General features: G+C 33.4%; 3 protein-coding genes across 4 annotated transcripts; 1 reads left to right on the forward strand and 2 right to left on the reverse strand.

Annotated features, from left to right (window-relative positions):
• Positions 1–2,724: 2,724 nt before the first annotated feature.
• On the reverse strand, positions 2,725–3,861 carry LOC109012340 (cytosolic sulfotransferase 15-like). The gene has a single exon (XM_018993917.2). It carries the CDS (start codon positions 3,836–3,838, stop codon positions 2,813–2,815), a length of 1,026 nt encoding a protein of 341 aa, XP_018849462.2. The 5' UTR covers positions 3,839–3,861; the 3' UTR covers positions 2,725–2,812.
• A 9,367-nt stretch (positions 3,862–13,228) lies between these two features.
• On the reverse strand, positions 13,229–23,452 carry LOC109014793. Of its 2 annotated transcripts, XM_035685039.1 has the most exons (11): positions 23,388–23,452; positions 21,884–21,951; positions 21,235–21,361; positions 20,128–20,985; positions 18,593–19,691; positions 18,162–18,454; positions 17,126–17,232; positions 16,167–16,317; positions 14,874–15,026; positions 14,398–14,550; positions 13,229–13,426 (listed from the first exon to the last, which is right to left on the reverse strand). In XM_035685039.1, exons 4-10 carry the CDS (start codon positions 20,884–20,886, stop codon positions 14,416–14,418), a joined length of 2,697 nt encoding a protein of 898 aa, XP_035540932.1. In that variant the 5' UTR covers positions 20,887–20,985; positions 21,235–21,361; positions 21,884–21,951; positions 23,388–23,452; the 3' UTR covers positions 13,229–13,426; positions 14,398–14,415. The 2 variants fall into 2 exon arrangements, with proteins under 2 accessions (XP_035540932.1, XP_035540933.1); XM_035685040.1 differs by lacking the exons at positions 13,229–13,426; positions 14,398–14,550; positions 14,874–15,026; positions 17,126–17,232 and having other exon boundaries at positions 16,186–16,317.
• Positions 23,453–24,971: 1,519 nt separating this feature from the next.
• LOC109012336 (annexin D8) lies at positions 24,972–26,654 on the forward strand. Its single transcript, XM_018993912.2, has 6 exons — positions 24,972–25,044; positions 25,130–25,275; positions 25,413–25,631; positions 25,927–26,139; positions 26,249–26,338; positions 26,448–26,654. The coding sequence occupies exons 1-6, from the start codon at positions 24,972–24,974 to the stop codon at positions 26,652–26,654; spliced, it is 948 nt and encodes a 315-aa protein (XP_018849457.1).
• Positions 26,655–26,866: the final 212 nt, after the last annotated feature.

Consider the following 26,866-nt stretch of genomic DNA (forward strand, 5'->3'; position numbering starts at 1 on the left):
TTCTTCTCTGATTTCTCTTTTCCCATTCCTTGTTTTGTTCTTTTGTGATTTACCCCCTCCCTGTGCTTCATCCCAGCTCCCTCTCCCTTTTGATGAGAGAGAGACCCGAGGAGTGAGAGAGAGAGCTAATGAGTGGGAGAGATGATGTGAGAGAGAGAGATGTGATGAGAGAGAGAAGTATTGATGAGAGAGAGAGAAGTAGAGAGCTGGTCTGCATTTAGAGAAAGTGTGCTACGGATCAATTGTAGATAGTGTTGATCCGTAGCATAGCTCTAAGTAAAAACATAAAACGCATATATTGCTTCCAGCTTATTCCATCCGGGCCCCAAGCCCAAGCCCACTTTCCTTTACTTCCTTCCCTTCCTCCATGCGGAGCCCATCACGTCCCTGGCCCATGAGCAGCCCACTGCGTGTGACACATTGGTGGACCAATTTACACAGTTGATTTTGCAATTGGAATGTCATGAAACATTATGAGAGCAAATGAAAGGAAAATGAACAGAACCAGGCAATATTTCAGCATCATCACCTTTTACAATGACAATGCCTCTTTATAACAAGCGAGCCGAGAAGGAGAGATTGAAAAGAGAGGGGAAAAAAAGGAAAAAAAAAAAGAAAGCTGACATACAATGTTTATATTATTTTTAAGGTAATAATTTGTATATAATTATTTTTACGACACCGGGGATGGTTATGCAAAATCCGAAAAATTAGATGGAAAACTCAAAATTAAAAAATATTATCTGCTTTCTCTTGGCGATTATGATGAGTTTCCAGAGAGGATGAAGGCACAATAAAGCATAGAAACGATGATGTTCGATCTTCATTTTGAATTTTGTCATCCCAAATATATTTGTAACGTTACACATATTTGTTTTCTAGTAACAGATTGCTGCAGGGTTTGGAATTGCAACACATTATTGAAAATGACAAACTAGTCCATATCACAACTCTCTTTCTCTGAGTTCTGAAATTAATTATGAAACAGCCATGAATGTACCAATCGATAAAAGGTTAGGCACATGTCTTTTTCTTGTACTTTATTTATTTATTTTTTAAATTCCACGAATATATTTTTCTTGCTACTTAATTCAATGAAACACAAGTGACAAGTACAAAAGCAACTGTATCAGCCATGAGATCAAGCTCTTTACTGAGCAAAGCTGGGTTTCTTTAAGGATATATGTACGTACGAGGGACATAGCTTTTTTTTTTTTACACCTAATTTTGGTTGCATTGCTTTGCTTTGCTTTGAGTGACTGCAAAAGTAAAATGAAATCGACGTTTCAAGCACCTGATTATTGCACGTACATGGGGTCATGTGAAAGTCCAACCACTCCCATAAATTCAAATCAACATTATGAGAGCAAAATGTGAAATATATGGACCATAGAACTCCAACCAACCACTTCCATAAATCCTTGAAAGAAAAACCCATGAATTAATACCAAAGAAAGAAGATCAGCATGCATTTTGATCAATTGAAAACATTTATTATTTACGTCTTATATGTATAACTAATAAGTTCGCTCAACTTTGAGAAAATAATATTACAATGCAGAATTTCTTTTTAATTTCCACTTTAAATTTAAGAAAATTCACACGTTATTAATCAATTTACATAGTGACAATGTCACGCACATGGGATGGTGCTTTGATCACATGGCGCACCACTCACATTAGTCGTACTCCATGATCACACACATGCATGTACGCACATATATATTATTTTAAAAACAAAATTAAATATATATAATTATTGTATTATCTTTAAAAAAAAATATTTACAGTCGTGCATTATCTTAAAAATGAGTAAATATGAAATTCAAATAAAAAAAATTTAATTTTTTTAATAATGAACTACACTTTTTTTTAAAATAATTACGCGACACTTATGTCGACTGCACGTAGAATTACTTTCCCACATATTTGATTATATTTGAAAAAATATACTTTGTATATGCTCTAATATCTCCATGATCACCATGATCCAATGTATAAAAATATACTTTTTATTTTTTCTCCACCAACCTTGATCAGGAGAAAAACACCAAAAATATCGACAAAAGAGAGAGGCCGAGGTAGGCCGCCGGAGAGATCATGAGAGGTAGTACTACCCAGAGAGGATGATGGGGACAGGGCAATTAAAGAAGGTGCAATTGACCGACATTAAAAGTAGCTGCTAGTGCTTGATACAACCATACCCAAACAATTTTAAAGTACAACGAACCATTAAAAGCAACATCTCTTGAAATTGAAATTTCCATAAATGTATGTCCGCCGTTATCCCATTCAGAACGTAACACAATTATAACTACTTTTGATAATTAATTTTGTGCCGGCCGTTATACGCATTAATCAATCTGGATTAAGAATACGGCTGCTGGGCTGTGTGTGGTCGCTACTTCTCATTCATCTTTATTTTTTATTTTTATAAAAAATTTAAAAAATAAATACACAAATTAATTAATTAATGGTAGTAATTTTTTTAAATCCAAGAAGCAAAACCTAGGGAAACAGACCGGCCCGATCATAATTGGCTGGATTCGAACATGCTAGATTCAGGGAAACAAACGTCAATTAATACTTCTATATATATTCGAACAACATACATGGCATGGTAATCATGATCGATCGCATGCATATGTTATTAAGCCGTACAAAGACGATTTCCTAACAACATATATATATATATATATATATTTATTGCATTAGCTAGGGATACAAATTACAATATTAAATATTGTTCGAGCTAGCTGAGACCACATGATGATGCATATTGTAATATTAATGCTTGTAGTAGTAGTAGTAATTAATTAGAGAACACTTCAAACGACAAACCAGAGGCACCTAACTTCTCTTCCATGACTTTGGTCAGTTGCTCCACCTGCCTAGGCGACAGGTAGTTTATCCAATCTCCGACCTCTCCCTTCCTGAACAAGTTCTTGTTTTCGAAGTTCTTTATCGACGTCCCAGATTTGTTTACCTCCAAATCCTTCATATTCTCAAAACTACACAGCTTTGCAATCTTTTCAATAACCCCACCTCTCTCCTCCTCCACAGAAAACGGGAACCCCAAGAACTCTGCTAATTTTTTCAACTGGAAAGTGATGTCTTTTTTCATGTCCTCGTACTTCAAGAACAATACCTTTTGGGGCCTGTCTCTGCTCTCTTTCCAGTAACCCAACATGTGTTCCCAAAAGGGACCAAACCCAATAACCCCCTTGCAGTACATTTCAAAGGCTTCTTCTAGTGGCATTGGGGCTTGAGATGGTGGCTTGATTTTATTAATGAAATGCCACGAGGAGATGAAAGTGTCAAATGGGTTCCTGCAGATATAAACCAGCCGACAGCTAGATTTCTTGATGGAGCTAGGTAAGGAAGCAAAAGGAATATGAGTGCCAAAAAGTCTAGGCTGTGGAAGGTTGGAGAGGTCAGGAAGCTGGTCATTTGCATAGATCTTGTATTCAAAGAAAGGTACAAGATCGTGGGGGTTGAATTTAAGCAAAGGATGGTTGTTTGAGAAGATTGGAAAACGCTCGCGACTCGCGATGGCAAAAGCCAAGGCTTTCAACCATGTGGTGCCTGATTTTGGTACGGTGGCTAATACTACATCAGTGTCTCTTGCTTGGAAGTGCCTTTGGAAAGAGATTGTGGATTCGATCTCCCTTGACTGGCACCAAAAGCCTTGGTATTTGTAGAGATGAGAGGTTCGCCACCCTTTCTCTTTGGGAAGAGAAAGAAGAAGTTCCTTGCATTCTTGGCTTAGCTTTCCTTCTTCTCCGGCTTCTTGATATCCATCCCTCGATTGGTTTTTTACGGAATGGGTGATAACCATTTGAAGAAGTCGTGGAATGGAAATTGGTATGGAATTTAGCTCACATACACTACTTCTTTATAGCTTCATGAGTAGTACTTCACTCATTTATTCGGTTTGACAGAACTTTGGCAGTTTGTGCGCATGAAAAACATGCATGCCAAAGAAATCAGAAGTGGCAAGCCACAAGAACTATCGTGGGCGGCAGTGGCACTTCGTTATTAATGTTGTCCATACATATTCCTAGTGCCCTTTCTTTCACGATGTTACGTTTCTAGCTAGTTAGTTCTTTACGTACGTTTGCATAATATAATTATAGATAGGACGGGGGGCCGGGTTTCTTTTCTGATAACAGCTAGTACTATATATTTTCCCACGATGAAAGGCCTTCAATTTGCATGAAGGCTACGTTCATCTAACATGATTTTTAACATCTAAAATATATCACTGCATGCATGAAAATATCGATGGGGCCATTCATCAAATAAATTACAACAGTTAAATATATAATATTAGTCGATCGATCCGAAACATCATTATGTAGATGATCAGTACTACTACTCGTTGGTCCTTTAACTTCGAAGTTATAAATTGGCGTCCAAAATGTTTTCACCGTGAAGAAAGACCGGACGAGTTTTGGGTTGTTTTATTTTTCCTGGAATTATTTTGGGGTAGGAGTGGTGGACATCATGAATTGATCACTTGTGTGTATTAGGCAATTGGGTTTTACTGTTCTTACGTACCAAAATATATATACTGTTTAAACAGTTAATATATATATATATATATATATAGCTGAGTCATGCTTTTTGAAGAATGAATGGTGGTGGGGTTATTCTATTAATAGTTGACGCCATTTTCTTAATCTCGATGGATTTAATCATGTTCTTCATCAGTGTTCTGTAGGAAGGTTAGAATTACTTAGGATATCCCGCCCATTAATCTTTTCTTTAATTAATTACTACCAATTCCAAATCTGACAGCTCAACATGAGAATCTAAGACTGGATCCTCCTGTGTCAAAATTACAACCAATTACCAAAACTCGAGAATCATAAAGGAAATAATTATTGCATGCAAATTAATCATATTCATGACTTCTTTTCCTTTCCAGATAAAACTACTTGCGTACAAACAAATTAAGACATAAATCACCCAAGTGATTTTTTTCCCCATATAGTACCAGTAGTGCTGTCGGGTCCTCATCTTTTAGTAAAGAAAAATTTTGTTCATTATTTCTATACTACGTATACATTATATATAAATTTTTTTATTTTTTCTCTTATTAAATATGTGATATATAGATCATGAAATTAATTTATTTATTTATAAAAAATACAACCAATTTTTTTTTTAAAAGTAAATATAATATGTAGTATATGAAGATAACGAATAACAAATATAATTAGTAAATGATACCACTTTCAAGTTGATCTCGATCATCTTCTTCGATTGCGGATCAGAAATATATATATATATATATATATATATATGAATAAAAGTACTGTTAATAATTAGCTAGGTTCACTATCCAGTAGTACTAGTACTGCTAGTATTGTTCTTTTTTAAAAAAAGAAAAATACAATTAACATTTCTTTTGTGTTTTTGCCTCCATGCAGCTAGTGGACTTACAACCTTTTATTTTATTTTATTGCGAAACGGGAAAAAAAATAAGAAGAAGAAGAAGACACGATGTCGATCTAGCGTTAATATATCATGTGGATCAAATTTTGCGGCCGACAGGCCGTCAAAAGTAATGTTACCACTACTGAGGGGCCGATACCGACGTTCATATATACAGTTCGATATAGAGTATATATTTACATTAATTAATTTATTGCCGACGATAATATTTATCTAAATATACAGTCCTGGGAGCCGGTCCTAGTTTTAGAGAGACGCTTCTTTCTCTCTATAAATTATTACTAAATTAAATGGACTCGTTTGTTTTTAGAAATAAAATAAAATGAGATGAGATTAAAGTTAAAAAATTAAATAAATTATTGTTAAAATATATTTTTTAATATTATTTTTATTTTAAAATTTGAAAAAATTGAATTGTTTATTTTATTTTGTATTGAAAGTTGGAAAAGTTATAATGATTAGATGAGATGAGATGAGATGAAATGAAATGAAATGTTTTCTGAAAACAAACGAGGCCAAAATCTGCATCCTCTCTCTCCCTCCTTCATCCCTCCTCCATTTCATCTCTAACTTATTTTTTTTTTTGATTATTTTTCAGGATTAAGTATGACAGAATGCCGATCTACTACTCTTCGATATTTGGCGACCACCACGCACCCTACTGCAGATTTTTCAAGGTGTCGATCATTCAGACGGGCGAAAAATTTCTTCGAACGGCGCTGCTCATGAGCTACACGCGGGATCCAAAGTGGGTGCACGAAATCCACGAGCCACTGCTAAGGGTGCTTTTCTGCCACCACGTGCGGCTTTTCTAGATTCAGGACCACTGATTACTTTAGACCTGACTGACCGCCATACTCTCAGGTCACGTGCCATCACAATCACTTTGTTTTTTTTTTTTTTTGTCCTCCAATGTTGAAAATGCAGTTCTGTCTTTCCAATATGTAATTCATTTTTTTCTATGCACCTTTAATTTCTATTATGTCTTTTATTTTAGAAAAATAAAATCAAGAAACATATAGTCTCTTAGACATTTGTCTATAGAGTGTGTCATCCATTCTGTCTTAGACTTAGATAGAGTTTTGAAACCACATACTTAGATAGAGTTATGTTGTCTCTTAGATGGTAGTTTGTAGAGATTTGCAGTATGGACTAGACTATGTTAAACATAGCTGCATACTTGAAAGTTATTAATGTTGTAGTTGATTTATTGTGTATATTTTAAGTTAAGATTATTATAATATTCTTTATTAATGAATGAAATATATTTTATAAAAAGTTATATATAGTATATAGTCCTGGGGATCATCTACGTTCAGGTTTTCCTCGTGCTTTAATTAATATTCTAATATATTAATATGCGGGCGCTATCCTTAGAGTACCGGTTATGGGCTCAACAAAGTTAAATTATAGCCAAAGAATAGCTAAAGTGTAAGATAATGTGCTACAATTAGCTCAACAAATCAACAGTGATTTTAACTTCAAGTTAAATCACTAGTCAAATTTGTTGAGTCAAAGGAACTAACCAAATAATTCTTTTAGACTAAAATATTCACTTGAGTTGAAGTGAATAAAATTATTGAGGAAATGTTATGTTTTATAGTGGAATAATATAACCGAGAAAATTAATAGGTAGTTTTTTAATAATGAATAAATATTTAAATTATAATTATAACTAAAATAAATAAAAAGTTCAAAATCAATATTTTATTAGAATAGTGAAAGGTTTGTTGAGCCTGTTATTTGATGATGATGAAAAGTGACTAGCTAAATTTGTAAAAATAAATTTCTTAGTCAAATTTTGACTAAAGTTTGTTGAGGCCATAACTAATGCTCTTAAGCTAGCTAGCTATTAGCATTTTTTTCGGTCGCATCATCATGTACTTTTTTTTCTTTCGCATCATCGTATACTTGATTGACATTGAGGTTCGGTTTAGATAACGAATTGAGATAAAGATTTTTTTAAAAGAAATTAAAAGTTAAATAATATATTATTAAAATAAAATATTTTTAATATTATTAATATTTTAAGATTTAAAAAATTAAATTATTTAGTATATTCTATATAAAAATTTAAAAAAATTATAATAATATATGAGATAAAATACTTTAACTATTTAAACGAACTGAATCTATAATATATATATATATATATTCATTAATTTCAACTTTGAAATAGTCATGATCAAGTTGTAAAGCATCGATATTCCAATATTTAGATAATTAAACTAGAAAATTAAGAAATATAAAAGTTCCAGCCATATGCCTAGCTGCAGATCTATTAATTATTTGATGCTAACAAACAATATCACTGGTAAGTAAGTGTGTACACATATTCATGATCAGTATATTCATGCATGCTCTCTCAACTAAAATAGTAAGTGTGTACATATACATGATGAATAATAACATATATATATATATATATGCTCTCTCAGCGAACTTCTCAAGTGACCAAGACACCAATTAACTAGCTGTAGAATTTTTGCCTCACTAGCTTCTATGTTTGCGATTTTTTTTAATTAACTCTAGCTTAAAGGGGTGACAAATCGTGTTAACGGATCATGTTCATATCGTGTCAAGTCATGTATATTATAAGATATGAGTCAACCCAAACATGATCTGTTAAGTTTAACGGGTCAAATTTTTAAATCCTAACATATCCCATTAAAATAACGGGTTGACACAACACCACCCATTTGACCTGTTTATATAAAAGGGTTGAATTGACCCAAATAATTCATTTGACCAGATTAATATAATTCACATAAAATTTAAAATCATAATATCTTCCAAAAATATAAAACTAACTACATAAATCTAAAATTACAACCCAAATAATAAAAATACTAAAATTACAATCCAAATGATGTGTGGGAGGCAGTCGTGACTCATGAAAACTAACTCAATTGAGAACTGAGAGAGAAAGTTAGGAAATACAAAATAAGGTTAGGGTATTTTTGTTTTTAGGTTAAAAAGAATATAATTGTAATTTTGAGAAAAAACTTATCAAGTCTAAACGGGTCACTAACGGATTAAATGTCTTAACCTGTTAATGAATCGTGTCTTAACGGATCAATTCATTTTTATTCAAATTCGTTAACATCAAACTCGAATTCGTTAATTTTGTATCATATTTGTATTGAGTTAGCGAGTCGTATCACTTACTGTCACTCCTATAGCCCTGACTAGCTAACTAGCAAGCAGATCATCTGGTCATGTGGATGCAACTTTGATTTGCAGTTACAATATCACTTTCAATAATAAATCTTGCTGATCTTCACATCAACATGATTATCCCATGCACGTACGATCATGTACGCTAGCTTCAAGATTAATGTGATCTCGTGCGTACCTCTTCAGGACTCTCATTCATGTGAGGAGCACGTACGTACACCATTCGTTTTAGAGTGGCACTACAGCTATAGAAGAATTGCCTCGAAGAATTATTTCGAAATAGTATATTTTATTTTATTTTTATTTTTCATGTATTTCTTTAATTATCATAAATATTTAAAAAAAATAAAAATTTCACAACATCATTTAAAAATATTTTCTTAATTATTAAATAAAAAAAAATTATTTTGTGATACACTTTCGAGATCCAAGTTTGGTGAATTTAGCATTTCTGTTCGTTTTATCATTTGAACTTCACATGCTTCATGCTTGTCTATATATATATATATATATAATCTTCAAATAAATTAAAAAAATCAAAGAACCAGGTTCAAAACTAGTTTTTTAAATATATTTAAAATATACCAAATAAATTAACTAATTTTAGAGTGAATAGTACTAAATTATAGTACTGGATTTTTATCTACACCACCGAGGGTGTAGCCCGAAATGGGTTTTTGTCCTTTTTTTTTATTCATTCTTTTTATATATTTAAATATTTTAAAAAAAATTACAACATCATAAAAAATAAAAAATTTATCGGGAACCAACTCTACGTTACAATAGCTTTTTCCTTTTTTTATCCAAGTAGAAAAATCCATAACAATTGAAATCTAGTTGAAAATTATTGATTGACGTGACATTGCAAAAAGTCCCACCACGTGTATATTATATTATGAGTAATATCATTAGATTGCATAATATATTATATAATAATATTAAAAAATGAGAATATTTTTATAAAATAATATTATTTTTATAAAATATCTTATAAAAATATCATTTATCTAAAATATAATTATATAAAATATTATCAAAAAATATAATGTATAAATCATTTTCTTTATATTATTCCAAACTCAATCCTGGCTCTAACTGTCATGGGAAGAACCAATCCACTTGACAGAGGTGTCTCTATCATGAAATTATAATAACAAAAGGACCCATGCCATTGCATTTACTAGCTGAGTATTGACATACACAATATATTTTTATAATATATTTTATAATAATATTATAAAATAATATTATTTTTATAAAAAATTTGTAAAATTATTCTTTATTTAACACAATATTAAGAAATATATTATAAAAAATATTATATATAAATCATTTTTCTTACTAGCTAGCTAGCAAGTTATTGCATGGAATGCGCACGTGGCAAGTTATTGCATTGAATGCGCACGTGGCTAGCTTAATTCTTTTCTAGGGTGGCTCTTCATCTATAGCTGGGGTTTCTTAGTATATTTTATTTCTTTTTTTATATGTATTTTTTTAATGTTTTTTAATATTTTTTTAAATTTTTTATAATATCATTATAAAAAGTTTCTTTAATCATGAAGTAAAAAAAAAAAATGTCAGCGGGAACCCAGTGGCGAGAAGACTAGCATTTTTCTTTCTCTGAAAACTAGAGCTGGATCCTGCAGTTTGGGAATCTGGCCTCTTGCTTTTACATTTTGCCTGTCTTCAACTTTCAAGTTCTGAGTCTTCTGACTGTCACAGGCTACAGCTGGCTCTAGAGTAAATACAGAGTTCTATTACAATACATCCGGAGCAAATAGCCCGTTTGGAGGATCAAAACATTTTATCTGTATCTTATTTGGGTTGTATGGTCTAAAATTTTACCTATCTAAACATTATATTTTATCTTCAAAACAGTGAATGAACAGGATAACCAGTGCATGAAGAGTACGTAAACAGTATAAAATCTGATCAAACGGGCTAGCTGTCGAAAAACACAGCTTGTATATACCATGCATGATCATGATCAATCCATTGAGAACTTGTGAATTATATATGATCTTGTAAGCACCTGTGGGAGAACCATGCCATCACGATCATCTACCATATAATAATTAAAATCAAATCTATTTAAATTTTGTGTAGATAAATTTGAACCTTTATTATAACACATGAAGCTAGCTAGCTTTCTGATACGTATATATATTATGTTGTTCTGATTGGGAAATATTAAAGCTGGTCATGTCAATTACCGTGAAAATTACTCTTAAATTTGAGTATGGCCACAGGAATATTGAAGTAACTAGCTAGGGAAACAGAACCTCCTGAAATCTTTAAATTTAATATGCTGTCAAAAACTGAAATTGATCGATGATAATCTTTTATGCATGAAGATCACTACATTGTTTGAATATCAGCATATCATGAAATATTTATTGGAACGATAATATCACCCTATTCTGTCCAACACAGGTGTGAATAATATGTAATCATAAAAAATATTACAATATAATATTTTTTTATGATAATCTTTTATGATTATAATCGCAGAATTAAGAAGTGGGAATCCACAAGAAGTACCTTCGCGGGCATCTATTTGACCAAATCCTTCGCCCCCACAGTATTACGTTTAGATAGATGTTGGATTAAATTGAATTGAAATGATAAAATATTATTTATTTTTATTATTATTGTTTTAAAATTTTAAAAATTTGAATTATTTATTATATTTTATATTAAAATTTAAAAAAATTATAATAATAAATTGAAATAAATTAAGATGAATTTAATAATAATAAAACGATAGTTTCCACGAGGAAAATGCCTTTCGAATGAAGGCTACGCGCGTTTATGGTGGTCCAAGATTCTGAAGCTAGTACAAAATCACAGCATGAAAAATTTCAGAGAAGTTTTATTTTAAAAATAATAGTACTGCTCCTGCAGGCTGCAGAGAATAATATTCCAGAGAGGACGCAGATGAGTGCAGTGAAAGAGCTTATAAACAAAAACGATCATCCAAAGCTGGTGAAGAATTTAATTCTACAGGCTTCGATATTTTGCTTTAATATATATTTTTCAATTCTTTCACTACAAATTTCCGAATATTTTTCACTTAAAAAAAATTAAAAAAAAAAGTGTTAAATGACAACACGTGTTTCAAGTTGGCCAAGAAAAAAAGAAAAAAATTACTGCCACTCCGAAATTATCGTTCCATTTGACCATTCTGTAACTAGATAACACTGAGCGGTACTACTCAGCGGCAGCGTAGCACCGCTCAAGAACAAAACACGTGAACAAACAAAGATACATTCAATACGTGGAGTGTTTTTTGGGTATGTAATTGTGTCTTGTCATTTACAGGCAACGGGCAGGTGAGTGCCTGAGGCCTGATCATAAGTGTCCTAGTAGCGGGAGTTTCACTTTTTAATAAAAGAAATAATTTGTACAAATTAATTTTAAATAGATAAATTTTATATAAATTTTTATAAAAAAATAAATCTCATCTTAAAAAAATATAAAAAAATTATTTTTTATTAGTAAGATTCATTTTTTTATAAAAAATTTGTATAAAATTTGTCTATTTGAGACTTGTATTTAACATTACTCTTAATTATAATTTAAATATTTATTTGTTATTAAAAAATTACACATCATTTTTCTAACATTCATATTATTTTATTGGATAAAATTTTGATGATTTTTTTTTTTACGACAATCATTTTTTCAAATTGGGAAGAAAACGAAACTAAGAACATGCAAATATTCTAAGAATTTCAAGAATTTGAAAGTTACATAAAAGATAGATAATCTCTCCTTAAAATATTGATATTAGGAAAAGTGATTTATTTGCATTAAATATAACCATTTCAAAGACAACTGAGTGAAATGCAAAATGAAATCGTGTAATGAAACATGCGAAACGAAAGCACATGGAAGATAAATTTTTTTATGTCAAAATAATATTTTGGCTAATAGTTGAGACTCAATAAATTTAGCAAGTGATATTGATGAAATCTAAAAATACTGTAATTTTATTGAGTCCACTACAGTTTCTTTTTATGTAATTTAGTTAAACTTTGACTAAATTTTAACTTTGTTGAATCCATTATTAATGTTAAGGGACACACTGAAATTGTCATGGTTGCCGACATAAAACATAAACACAAATTTCAAACAACATTAGGGCAGGTTTTGGAAATAAGATGAAAATTTTATGTTTTATTTTAGTGTTTAAAATATTTTATTTTATTATTATTCTTATTTTAAGATTTGAAAAAGTTAAATTGAAATTTGAAAAAGTTAAATTATTTATTATATTTTATATGGAAATTTAAAAAAGGTATAATGATAAAAAGAAATGAGAATTTTATGTCTCATCCCACCTCCAAACCTGCCCTTAATCAACATATACAATACAATAAGTAACTGCTTAAAACGAAACAATGCCCATTTAATTTATTGGAAGGCAGCTTTGCATACTATTGGCAATAGAGCAATGCTACTCATCATCCCAACTTCCATCATCCTCTCATCATCCTATGATGTGTCATTAGATGATCAGAGATTATTTATTATATTTCACTTATAAACCTATCATTTAATGCCACATCATGGGATGATGAGAGGATGATGGAAGTTAAGATGATGAATAGATTTTTCCTTGGCAATAAACAAGCACAAGATAGATATGATAAAATTTTCCAATTTCCAGTCTGAAGCTTGTTTCTCTTGTGCAGCACCTTGTCTACTCTGCCACCGTTCCCGTGAAAATTGACAGAAAAATAAACAATGCCCTATGGATGGTTGTCTCCCACTGTTTCCTCTTCACCTGTAGTGGATGTTTCACAGGAGATCAGCACCTTGTTAACTCTTTTAAGCTGTTTCTTCGAGTGAGAAAAGTAGATCAAACACAGGCATAAACATCTATGGATAAGTTCTTACTAGCACTTGAAGCTGACTCAATAAAAAATTTAGAATCAGTAACTATTAAAGCTACCTCTAAACTTTTTTAGTTCAACCTGCTACACTGGTAATCTAAACAAAAGAGCAACAAGGCCATCAGAGAAGTTGGAGCAAGCCTGTCCCCAACCCATAAAATTATGTCATGCCTGAAGTTGAAATTTTTGAACGGTAATGTCAGCTTAAGATTTTATTTTAAGCATCCTGCAGAGAGAAAGATGAAAAGTTCCCTAAGACTGTTGCAAACCTGTCGTAAAATACTTCAATGATACAAAAATAGAGAACAAAATAAAAATATATGGTAATCAGGAAACTTAAAAAAAAAAAAAAAAAAAATCATCCTAACTTGAACTGAAAGGAGGAAATTAAGGTTAGGTAAGGCGACTGGCATGAAATGGTAAGTATGAGCTAACCCCCCATCCCATTATCAATTTATCAGAATAAAGGATGTTAGATCGGAGAAGCAGCAACATCATTAAAACTACCAAAAGGCACATAATCTGAAGTTCATAAATCTACTTTTTTTATCCTAGAAGCTTTTATCATTTAAATAATTTTTCTCTTATTCCACATAATATTTCCCTTTTGAAAATGTTTTCAATCCCTGTTTTTAGGCCCACAATCGTTAATTTAAATACCTACCTAAACCTACGTGCTGCATCGACTTTTTTCTTCAAACTGGCATAGCCTAGCTAGAGAAGCATTGAGTTAATCTTTATTTGTTCCAATCGTATCCAATACCTGCCACAAATATATAAGCATACGGTTCATATCTAGCATATGTATAGACATTAAACTATACACATTCGTTAAATACTTGTGCATTTATCTCCTAAGCACCTGTGGTAGAAACGAAGTTCATATTTCTTCACTCCACCCCATGGAAATAGGAGCCTCTGGAATATCATTTGTTGGCAAAGGCAAGTAGAAGTTTTTCTCTGCAATAGGAAGGAGCTTTCCTGAATGTAAGCTATTAATGATCCAGCTGGCTGGCTGCAACATACGATCAAAAGAAGGATTGAAAGTTGAAAACGTAGGGAAAAAGCAGAATAATTGACTATCTTCACATGCTAGTTTTTTTTTTTTTTTACTTAATGATTAAGAAAATGTTTTTTTAATGATGTCATGATTTTTTTTTTTTAAATGTTTAAGAGTATAAAAAAAATGAATGAAAAAAAAAAATTGCCCTTAACGGACCTGTCTCGTGCTACACCCTCGCTGCTCTATATCTTAACCATTCCGAGTTGCAAACTTTAGGGCGATGACATAATCACTCATTAATAGATTCAATTCCAGAGAGTAGAACAAGTACTCACCATCATTAGTATTTCTCGCTCTGCCGCACAATGTTTCAACTGACGTGATACTGTACTCTCATCCTCAGCAATGATGGCACCGATAAAAATCTTTTTATCGTCAAGATCCTTAATTAACCACTGAAGGGTTTTAAACACCTGGCCACCTCCATGCTGGGCAATGAGAAACAGAAGAAAAGACTGAATTAAACAACGAACCAACTTCTTGAAAGTAAGAAACCAGAAAACTACATCAAAGAAGAATGTGAAATCAACCAGAAATAAAGTTTAGGACAAAACAATGCTAATGAAGTCAAGACATACGCAACAAGTTAGAGACTGTAATGGCTGCATAGGTGTCATTGCTCAGTCTTTTAATCTTTTTTATTGGACGTTACGTGGAAGTGGCTTCTTAGCAAAACAAACATTTCAGTGATTAAGGTGCAGCTTAGCATCCAGTAGTCTATAGCTTTATAGTAACTGAGGATAAAAGATGGACTGCCAGAAAGAAGGTAGTCATCACTGGTATTAAGGGCCTGATATTGACTATAGTTTTCTCAAAACAGTTGTAGATATCTTTATCATATGCAAGTGGGCTGCGTAAATGGTCATCTTTCAATAGAAAGGAAAATAGTCCTGCAGAAACTAATGATCTCGATCAAAGCAATTTAATAAACTTCAATTCACTATCTTGAAAGTAAATATCAGACATCACACCAGTTTCAATTCCATATGCTATATGGCAGTCTTAGAGGAGCTGTGTTTGACAGTTTGTGTCACACATGTTGGACACTGCCAACTCCAGTAATCAACACATTTCTCATACTCTTTAGGTCTAGGACTCAAAATACACTAGATATTAGAACTAATCAGATTTTAGAGTACAAACTCATATTTCAAAATGAAAAGTGCTACAGACACAAAATGATTACACAATAGTAAACCCACAAACTGATGTGGCTTTATATGATCCGTTAGATCAACTTTACAATGAAAGTAACTTTACAATTTGACATACCGCATCAAGCCACGCCAGTTTGTGGATTTATTTTTGTATAATCACTTTGTAGTTAAAGTATTTCTCTTTCATAATTTATACAAGGACATTCGCAGAGGTTATCAGGTTAGCTAAAGCAATTCCACTCATTTCCCAGCTCTTAGTAAGAAAATTAACATGATGGTTTTGTAATCATGCCAGAGCTACAATACCAAGAAAATAATGTCATAGAGAGGCCAATTAGAATACAATAGCCATGGAGATATGAAATGAAATATTCAAGTTTGTGATGTCAATTAAAGTGAAATGATCCTTACCCTGAATATTTTTGCAAATTTGGTGCAGAAACTATGCTTCCCGTGAAGCATAATCCCTACTCTTTCAAATATATACATATTGTTATTGAGATGAACTAGCTTTCCACTTCTGGTACATATTGCATCAACTCGGTTTGATAGAATCATGTATCTAGCAGAAATATAAGTCTAAAATTATTAAACCATAGAGAAAAAAATGTTGAACATTTGAAGGGGTGGCAGCAACACTAATCTGTCCAAAAAAGGAAAAAATAGCATATTGATCATTTTTAAATCTACAAGAAGGTTGTGAGACATGCATTCTGCGAGATTAAGAAGTCCTCTCCATCAACCTGATGATGAAGGCAATAAAATCAAAATGACTTTGCACTGGAAAAGATGGGCTATGTTGTGAAAAGAAAAAGTAAGAAACTTAATTTTCAATTATGCTCATTCCAAGCAAGGCCAATGTACAGCTATCTCATTTCTCTTTAAGAGAACTTCCTGCTAGGATCTTCCCAAATGAAGCCATCCAAAAAACACAGCAACTTTTCGAGGCACTTTATTTCATGAGTACCACACACCTTGAGGCATATATTTGGTATTTTACCTTTCCCTCCTCCCAAAAAACTCTACATGGAGTCACTAATACTTTTATTATGTTTGGACCAACAAACAGAGCAGCAAAGTCGAGCAATCCTTCTGGTTGCCACTGAAATAGATAATATTTACCAGATTTTCTCCATTAAATGAAGAATTCTTGTCTTCACATGAAGCAAAATTACCCAACCCTCAATCTACCAGAGCCTTGTAAAATAAATCTAAATTGTCATAGATCAATAAAACCTAGTCAACTTCAAGCTTTGATTATGCTGATAGTCATTAGCCGTCAAGCATTGTTGGTATCACAAAAAAGTACAGGACCAGGTAACTCCCAGAACAAAAATGCAAATGCAAGTCAGACATGGGACACAACTTACTTCTCAGGCAGTAAAATAGAACCTGCTACAATTGAATCCGTAAGCCAATCAACTTTCAGTATTAAAGCATTCACTGCACACCCATACAAGAACTTGGTAGTTTTTAACTGAGAAAGAAAGAGAAAAAAAAAACTATGAGAAATTGCAACATCGCATTCCAACAGTTATGAAACCATGCAGTGGAATATAATAAAATAAAAGTAATACGTAATACAGGTTTCACAAATTAGAAAATTCATAAACTTCTAACCATTTATCTTCTTTCAGATTAAAAAGAGTACTTTCAACTTAAAGCATTTTTGAAGAACTCATATAACCATAACTCTTAACTCATGCTAATTCTCAAGTTTCTTAAGTTCAGAAAGGTAGAAATAGAATGAGATGCCAGACCCAAGTGGCAGACAGACAAAATTCATAGTAGCAATCATGAGGAATATTAAAGTACAGAGAGATCTCGACTCCAAATATGTCCCAAGTATTTGCAATGGGTAGTCATATTATTTTAGTTAATTGTAGCAACTAAGACCATCACATGTCAGCTCAATGGAGGTAACTATGTTGAATACCTCATAGCCATGTTAATGTATTGACTTCATGTTTAAGTTGCATGGCAAAAAGGGTAGCACTCCACATTTTAGAAACCCATCTAATCTTGTAATTGCAAGAATTTAAGTTTAATTTTTAGATAGTTCTCAGGTCGAAATGAATAGGTGATAGCCAGATGGCATCAAAGTTTTTAATATTTACATCTTTGAAAGAGGTGTTATTATGGACTTAGATAAAAAGGTGTTATTATGGGTTGTGCACCTCCACCCAAAACAAACAAAATTAATCTAAGAAACAGGATGAAAATAAATTATTATTCCTATGAATAAAAAAAATAAATAAATAAAAAAAGGAGAGTTCACCCCAAGTAAATCTAATTAAAAAAGGACCAGTTTTAAATGCATCATTTCAAAGATATCATGAAACTTGAGGGGGAGGGGGATACAAAATTGATGGAAAAAGAAAAAAACCTTAATCATCAACAACCAACCTTTTTTAAACAAAGAATAACAGGAGAGTGCTGACAAATAACTCTTGCACTTCCCTTTCCCCTTGAATTTGGAGAAGGAATATCCAAGAGAACAATGCCACCATATTTCCATATTAGTCCTTCAATTTCCTTTGTCTTCTCACTAGAAAACCCAGTAACAAGGAATTCTTTACCTTGAAAATTCAATCTCTTCTTAACCTTGTGAGACGATTTTGTGAGACAACTTTTCATGCCATAAGCTCTAGACCATTTTTTGGACAAATTTGGTCCTTTACGAGCTCTAAGAGTTGGGCCTACACAGATTTGAACAAAAAAACATTAGGGTGGGGGACATAAAGTTTAAGCTTCAAATATGCATTACATAGTCAATGTCAGCATCAACAAGAAAAGAATGAAGGAAGGTTAAAATAACACGGCAATTTAAGTCTTACAGTTCTGGTGTGAAAATTGTAGCTTTGGGGGGTTCTTGGTTTGCTGGAGTAGATCCTCTGCTTCAGAGAAATGAACACGTTTTCTTACATGGTTGTCATGGAAATTATAGGCTTTAGATTGTATATTTTGAACAATTTTGCTTTGGTGATGCTTAATAATGCATCCTGGTACCAAAGCATGTCTAGGATGTCCAGTGAAACTCTTTACAGAATGCTTAGAAGACAGCAGATGCCAGGATGCCCTTTGATTCATAACACAAGGTGAAATTCTCCTCTCCAATGGCTGGATCAGAGACTCGTCCTCTTCTGTGGTAGTTTTCTCGAAATTTCTCTTCAGATTTGTCATTTCTGCAACTGAATTATTGTTTATAGTAGTTTCCTGAGTGTCCTCATTATTTTTACCATCAGCATAATTCCAAACAGGCCTTGAATGTAGGAACTCGGTAGAACCCCTTCTATCGGAAGACATGGAGCAGCACGTATTTTGATCTGAAGAAAGCTTCCCTCGATCATATTCTAATTGAAAGGACTGGTTATAGTAAAGGCATCCCCCTTCCAAAAAGCATACTGGGTTAGGCATAAGCATGCTATAAGTCTTAAGTGAGGTCATCTGCCTTCTAGTTGATACACCAGAAGCTTCTATATTAACTGTGTATGCAGCATGGCCATCCCCATGATCAGGTCCCAGATTTTGGTTTAGTGTCCTTTGCAAATTCTCCATCTCATGTGTGCTCAAGGGTCTAGAGCATTTTTTTCTAGTATTTTCTCCATCATTCAGATTGTGGCCTTGTGTCGAACTGACATTTTCCGGAGGAATACTACAAGGAACAACAGAACAGAGAGGATCGACAAAAGATAGACTCGAAGATCTAACCACATCTTGAGAAAGCAATATCCCTTCATGAGCCTTTTGAAGTGAACCTTCAACATGTATGCTTGACTGCGAACCAAATTTGGACATGCACTCGTGTTCATGCACAAAAGAGTTTTCATCCAGGGCAATATCTGCTGATTCCGATAGAAAGCTTGTCTCACCAAGAAAAAATGCAGGAACACTTCTAGCATTTTTCTGCTTCGACAGTGCATGAGCATCTTCTTCCTACCAGGAGGGAGATGGAAAGAGGAAAAAACACCAAGGACATGAGAACAAAACTATCATAGATGAATCAAAGATCATATACTCGTGTTTACAGTAGATAAATACTAATTTAAACAAGCTTGCGGAAAAATTAGTGATATCTGCACTTTGAATGCTGATCATTATGACCCATGTGGTGCATCAGGAAAAAAGGATTAAACCACAATAGAGTTATATTTGCCATAGCAATGTCAACTGCCTGAAAACATTAATAGAGTTATCTATTTCAAAAAAAAAAAAAAAAGGAGATCCTAGACACAATATGACTTGAGCTCCATATTTTCTACATTTATCTGATAAGAGGAAAGATAGCTCAAAACCCCGAACCATGTGGAAGGAAAATGATTTGTTTGCATATGTCCCTTTGTTGTTTGCATAGAAGGTGAAAATTCTTCACCTGTTTCATAAATAAACCGCCTGAATTTTCCTGGATAGACTGGTGCAAGATGGAATCAACATATGCGGCCAATTTTGAGGTACTTGAAACCTGAACAGGACCATTAGAACGTTTCCTCTTTCTTTCACAATCAAGAGATCCTGGACATAAGTCTTTTGTTAACTGCACGCCCATGCCCATATTGTCTTCTAAATGTCTGTGTGTAGAAATATGATTAGAATCTACTTGTTGAGATCTGACGTCTATGTGATTTAATCCATTGTGAAATATGCTATGATTTTCAAATAGTGGAGTTTCCTTGACATGAGATTGAGCTGAACCACAAGCACACTGATTATCAGGGTTATTGTAAGATAACCCAACATCTTCAAATGCATCTGTCATAGCAACATCATCCAAGTCAGACAGAGAATAGCATATGTCACTCTCCTCAGTTTGGAAACTGAAGGCCTCTTCCAAAATCTCCAACCTTGCTTGTCTCACCTGTAGGGCAACTTCAAGTACTGATTCTGTTGGCAATGCCATTGAAGCTAACTCACGCTTCACTAATTCATGTATAACCAGTGCTTCAGATGCTGCAATAGATAGTTCAACTGCTTCATTGACATCAGCACAGTTGAGAAAGCCAAAATTGAATTTCTCTTCATATTGTCTTTCAGAATCTTTGTTATTGGAGGGAGATGGCGGATAAACACTCTCCACAGTTTCATGAACGCAACTTAGAGGCAACAAATTGGGCCCACCGGCACTAAAGTGCATTTTTTAATGAGTCTCCTCTCCAGAACCAACAGAATATTTCAACTAGTTGCATTGGAAGCAGTTTCTGACTTTGACTTGGGCTATACTGTTAGATGCCATCTGAGAAAAGACAGACGGAAATGAAACACCTGCTTGGTGGAAAATATAGATTAAACCAAATTCTAACTACATAACCCAAAAAAGGTAACTTTTCATATGAGATTTTTACTGATTACAAATGTAAATGCAGCACGCACACACATATATACTATACATAAAGAAACACTTCCTCTTGCAGGTCAAAGTTAGTGGGAGACCAATCTCACAAATTCATTGAGGAGTAATTAACCAGTATGTTCAAGGACTCACATTTCCAGGATTGTCTTCCCCAGATAAGAACAAATGACAGTTGTTATATCTATCTCCTTCCCTTGATAAACGGATTTCCATCTTCAACCATGGATGGTAACTTGAAAAGATGCCAAATCTTAGGCTCCTAGCCATTTCAACATACAAACTACATCAGAAAATACTTGACGAATTCAACTCTTCAAGCATATTTAGCAGAAATGATCAACTATAGAATCTTCTGTGAAACAATTCAATGAAGGGACTGCCATATCAAAATACACAGTAACACAATTCAATAAAAGTTCATTGTGACCTGCTAAGAAGTTCTAAATTTTACACAAAGAAATAAGCTCATGGGTACAAGGAGTATATTAGAGCTACTCCTAAAGAATTGCATTACAAAACATCCCTTGTCAACAGCACTGCAACTCTTACCATTTGTTATATTTTCCTATGGTGGTAAAGTAGTTGCAACGTTTCATTAGGATGACAGAGTTTTGGTTATGAACTACTTTTGGCATATAAATGTATCTGAAGAGAAAGGAAGATTAAAGGTTAAAAGGGTCCTTTTCTTTTTTGTTTGTACAATTAGCTGGGAAAAGCTTCTACTTTCTGCACAGAATAGAGGCAAAACATATTAATGAATAAAAAAAGAAACCTTCCAAACCTTAAGTTCTAGCTAAGAAGCAGTTTGAGGTTCCTTATATGCTCATTGAATGGTTCTGCTTGATGTTGCTGAAGCCAACAAGGAAGCAAAGCCAAATTCCGTAACAATTATAGCTTGCCAGAGACACTTTAATAAGCAAATACTTAGAAAATAGAATGACAAACTAAGTGATTCTGTTAGAGGTCTGGTCCTTTCCTCTCAAATTCCACCACAAAACAATGAATAGTTGTTCACCTATATTACTTAATAAATTAAAAAAAAAAAAAAAATCCAAATGACAACCGACGGAAATTGATCGAAATTTTATTTGTTTTTCATAAAAAACGAAGCATCGGATCAATGTTCACCCATGACTTATGTGCTCCAATTGTCGATAAAAAAAACCATTCCGTGTGTTAGGATTTGTAGACTACGGAAAATGCAGCTATGAAAGCCAAAAGTTAAATGAAACTAAGTTTGGCGGAGGTTATAAACCCCAGGTCATATAACAATGTCAAAGTACACAGGGAATGATAAGTATCACAAAAAATGCCAAGATTTCACTTCCTTATCGAAGAATTATTAGCCTAAAGTTACAGATATAGCAGGTTTAGTTCGTTTGGAACATTTTATTAACCATAACAATCAATTTCCCTCTTACGGAAGCAAAATTTCATTATACATCTCAAAAAGGCCGTGCATAAGTTTTGGAAGCATGGAAGTAGTGAAGCAAGATTTACAAAGGATGTGGCAATGGAAGACCTAGTTTTTTCAACATTCAGAAGCCAAACCACCCAACTTCTGAAAAGCCTTCTTTTTTGCCAAAATTGGCACCATAAACTGACTCACCCGGATGCAAACCCAATCAATCAGACCAAATAAAGATTAAAGAAAAAAATACAGAAATATAACTCTTTCGATAATTTTATTTTGTATATAAAGCCCAACTCTTTTGAGTGCTTGGTATAATTGAGGGGTATGCATAAGTCAGATGCCAAGTCAGGGTAGTGCATTGCTTAAAAAAAAAAACAAAAAAAGTCAGGGTAGTGCATTGAGTAGCTGCAACGTTCGCAACGGTGAGAGCGGCAGTAGGCATTCGAAATGTGCTCGACTCCGAAAAAGAACTTAGGCCAGGATACGATAAGTCATCTTATCTCATTTCATCATTATTTTTAAATTTCTATTAATAAATAATTAAATTTTTTTAAAATTTAATAATAATAATAAATAATATTTTAACAATATTTTATTTAACTTTCCCTAACGCTCATCTCTCTCGTTTTCCAAACAAGAGCTTAGACTCTCAAATTGGGAGAAAAAGAAAAATACCAGATGAACATGAAGACTAAACAGGAGTCTCGTGGAAATAGAAATAGCCTCTGTCGGATTTTAATCGATGACTTGCGCCTATTTCGTAGGGCTTTACTTAATTGTTCATCTTCTTTCTCAGCGACCAGACGAATGGTAACGGTGATGTTATTATTAGCATCATTACAAAAGAAGAAAAGGAGAAGAATCGGATTACCTCGGGGAACTGAGGACGACGAAACCCCAGACTGCACCCAATTGAATGGATGGGAAAGAGGCGAGCTTGCTTCCGTGAATGTGAGAGCACCAAACCGGGCCTTATTTATATTGAGTGGGGATTTTGGCGCCAAAAATTGTTTTTTTTTTCTTTTTTTTGGAAAGAAAATCTTTAAAAAAAAATTATATATATTATATAATCATTTCACTTCTATATCAATGAGATAATTATCTATCAACTTTTATTTTTAAAAAATAAATGATCAAAAGGGTGATGAAAATAATAATTATTAAATGTATTCTACTACATACAATCATTTTTACATATATTTTATGCACTCCAACCTAAACAGCTATTTTATATTAAAAAAAATAATGCAGTCAATCACATTAATAAAATGTATAAAAAATATGTAAAAATGATTACATATATAATTTTTATTATTAAATATTTCAAAAGTATGAATAATCATATTGGATATCCTATGTTATCTAATGATTACAAAGAATGATCTAAAACAAAATATAAATTATTGAATTCTGTCAAATTTATGTCTATAATTAACCCATTAACGACTCATCATGTCACAGTGTCCCTTGACACGTTAAGTGTATATAAAGGTAAACATATTTAACATATTATGAAGTCCAAAAATATTAAAAAAAAACTGAATAACTCTTGACAAAAACCACAAATTAAAGATTATAATTTAAAAGAAAAAGAAAAAGGAAAAAATAATATGGTTCATGATGATGCCATCACTACTAGACAAGAAATGGGGAGTGGAGAGAGTCTTCCTTCCTCAGCCCAGCCACCTCGTAGCAGCCCAAATCGGTGCCACCAAAAGTGGGCCATTCTGATAGACAACATTAATAGTTGGCCCAAATGAAATTGGTCCAAACAAGAATCCCAACCCAATTCAATTCATTCCGCCTCATTATGGTTAGTTAATTATTTTAAGAGCGGTTATAGTGTAAGTATTATTTATTTTTTTTTTAAAAAAAATAGAAATTTATTATTTAAAAATTATTTTTTTAATGTAAATCCAACATATAATTACTATTTTAAAGAAGAGTGCGCGGGCAGTCGCAAATTTGATTTTAATGCGAGTTCCCTATGAGACTGTGCATGCCGACCATGCCAGGCAGCTGAGAGCTGAAAAAAGTAAACTGCTGCCTGCTGGAAGAGATAGGACGAGCCGAATGATGTATTTTTTTTGTTGAAATTGTGACTCGCTTACTCATGTCCTGAATCATAAACAAATCAACAAAACTTCCTCTTAAAATAGCTGTTATTTTGTATAGTATGAGAGCTGTTTGGCTTGAACATGATGTGTAACGGAAAGGGGAAAGAAAATATTGGAGGTTATCATGTTTGATTCATTAATGGAAGAAAAAGAGAGAAGAAACTACTGTTCATACAGTATTGAATATGTTCAAAGATAATGAATTATATGTGAACTGAAAAGGCATTCAGAACTGACGTTGCTTTTACCTGAAACGGCTGGCTGCATTGAAATCTCTGGCCTTTATAAGTGAAGAAAAAACTTGTCGAGAGAGAGAGATAGAGAGAAGCTGATTAACAATGGCCACCATAACCGCTCCAAAGCAATTTTCTCCGGTTGAAGATGCTGAGAACATCAAGAGGGCTTGTCAAGGTTTTGATTGATCAATTCTTATTTTATGGATTCTCACTCTCTTTGACTCAATAATAATTTTCATTGTAATTTGGACAATGTTCAGGATGGGGAACAGATGAGGGGGCTCTAATTGCCATACTAGGACACAGAAATGCAACTCAGAGGAAGCTCATAAGGCTAGCTTATGAAGAGATTTACCAAGAGGATCTCATCAAACAGCTTCAATCTGAACTTTCCGGGGACTTCGAGGTTAATTAATCTGTACTTTTACAACTAACATTGATTAATTTCTGTTCATTTCACATCCTTTAGAACTTATAATTATCATTTGAGTCTGCTTTTGTTCATGATGAAATTTATTGACAAACAAAGTGATATGGAAATAGAGAGCTATATGCAACTGGACTCTGGACCCTGCTGATCGAGATGCTGTCTTGACTAATGCGGCACTGCAGAAGGCAGTACCTGATTACCGGGCAATCATTGAAATTGCATGCATAAGGTCCCCAGAAGAACTCTTGGCAGTAAGGCGTGCTTATCGGTGTCGTTACAAGCGCTCTCTTGAAGAAGATGTCGCCTCTCACACGATGGGCCACATCAGGAAAGTATGTCTCCAGATTCCAATAGCATTCACGAGTAGTCGGCTGTCATTTTGCCACTATATATATTGGTTTTATACTCTATAGTACACTTCGTATGTGTAAGTTAGTACTGTACATTCTCTCATATTATGACAATGAAACCTAATCAAGATCCTCTAGTGCTGTGAAGTTGGTTGGATTTTCACTCTTCATGAAAACTTCGATTAAAGAGGAAAAAAGATAAAAAGAAGAATCTATATTTTCAAGAACATAGATGCAATGTCTATGAGGAGCTTATGGTTTGTGAACTTTGATGCAGCTTCTTGTTGCAGTGGTAAGCGCGTACAGGTATGACAGAGATGAGTTTGATACGCAAGTGGCGCATTTGGAAGCGGATATTCTTCATGAGAAAGCCCAAGAAATGGCTTTTGACCATGAAGAATTGCTTAGAATTCTTAGTACAAGGAGTAAGGCACAGCTCAAGGCAACTTTCAACCGCTACAGGGATAATCATGGCACATCCATTACCAAGGTAAAGCAATGAAGTTTTTGAGGGTGCTGGAAATGATAATTAGAAGATATATGAGACTGTTTCTTTTTATTATATATGATTTGCATTGATATTTGAAGTTTTTCCTTAGGGTTTGTCGGGTGACCCAGCTGATGCCTATCTAGCTGCACTGCGTACAACTATCCGATGCATTAGAGACCCTCGAAAGTACTATGCAAAGGTAAACATACTCATAGAGTTATGCAACTCATCTAAGCTTGCATTGCAGTTTGTGTTTTCTTCAGAATGTTTATAGTGAGCACCTCATTCAATTGTTTCATGCTACTTAGGTTTTGCGCAATGCCATCAATACTATGGGAACCGATGAAGATACTCTCAGTCGTGTGATCATCACTCGTGCAGAAAAGGATTTGAAAGATATCAAGGAACTCTACTTTAAGAGGAACAATGTTACTTTGGATGATGCCCTAGTTAGGCACACGTCAGGAGACTACAAGGCCTTTCTTCTTGCCTTATTGGGGAGGGATGAGGTTTAGGTTGTTTATCCAATTTAAGAGATTTACTTTAAGATGGTGCTCTAGAATGAAGTCTAATCGGATCTCCTCTATGTATTTCCCCTTGTTTACAGTGTCACTCTCTGCTTTATCCTCTGTTTATCATGAATGTTGAACTTTAACACTTTATTTTTATCTCATAAATAAAATAAAGGAGATCATTTTCGCAAAGACAGACTCTTGTCATGGCCTCA

This window comes from Juglans regia, chromosome 14 (genome assembly GCF_001411555.2).
Source record: "Juglans regia cultivar Chandler chromosome 14, Walnut 2.0, whole genome shotgun sequence".
Classification (NCBI taxonomy): domain Eukaryota; kingdom Viridiplantae; phylum Streptophyta; class Magnoliopsida; order Fagales; family Juglandaceae; genus Juglans; species Juglans regia.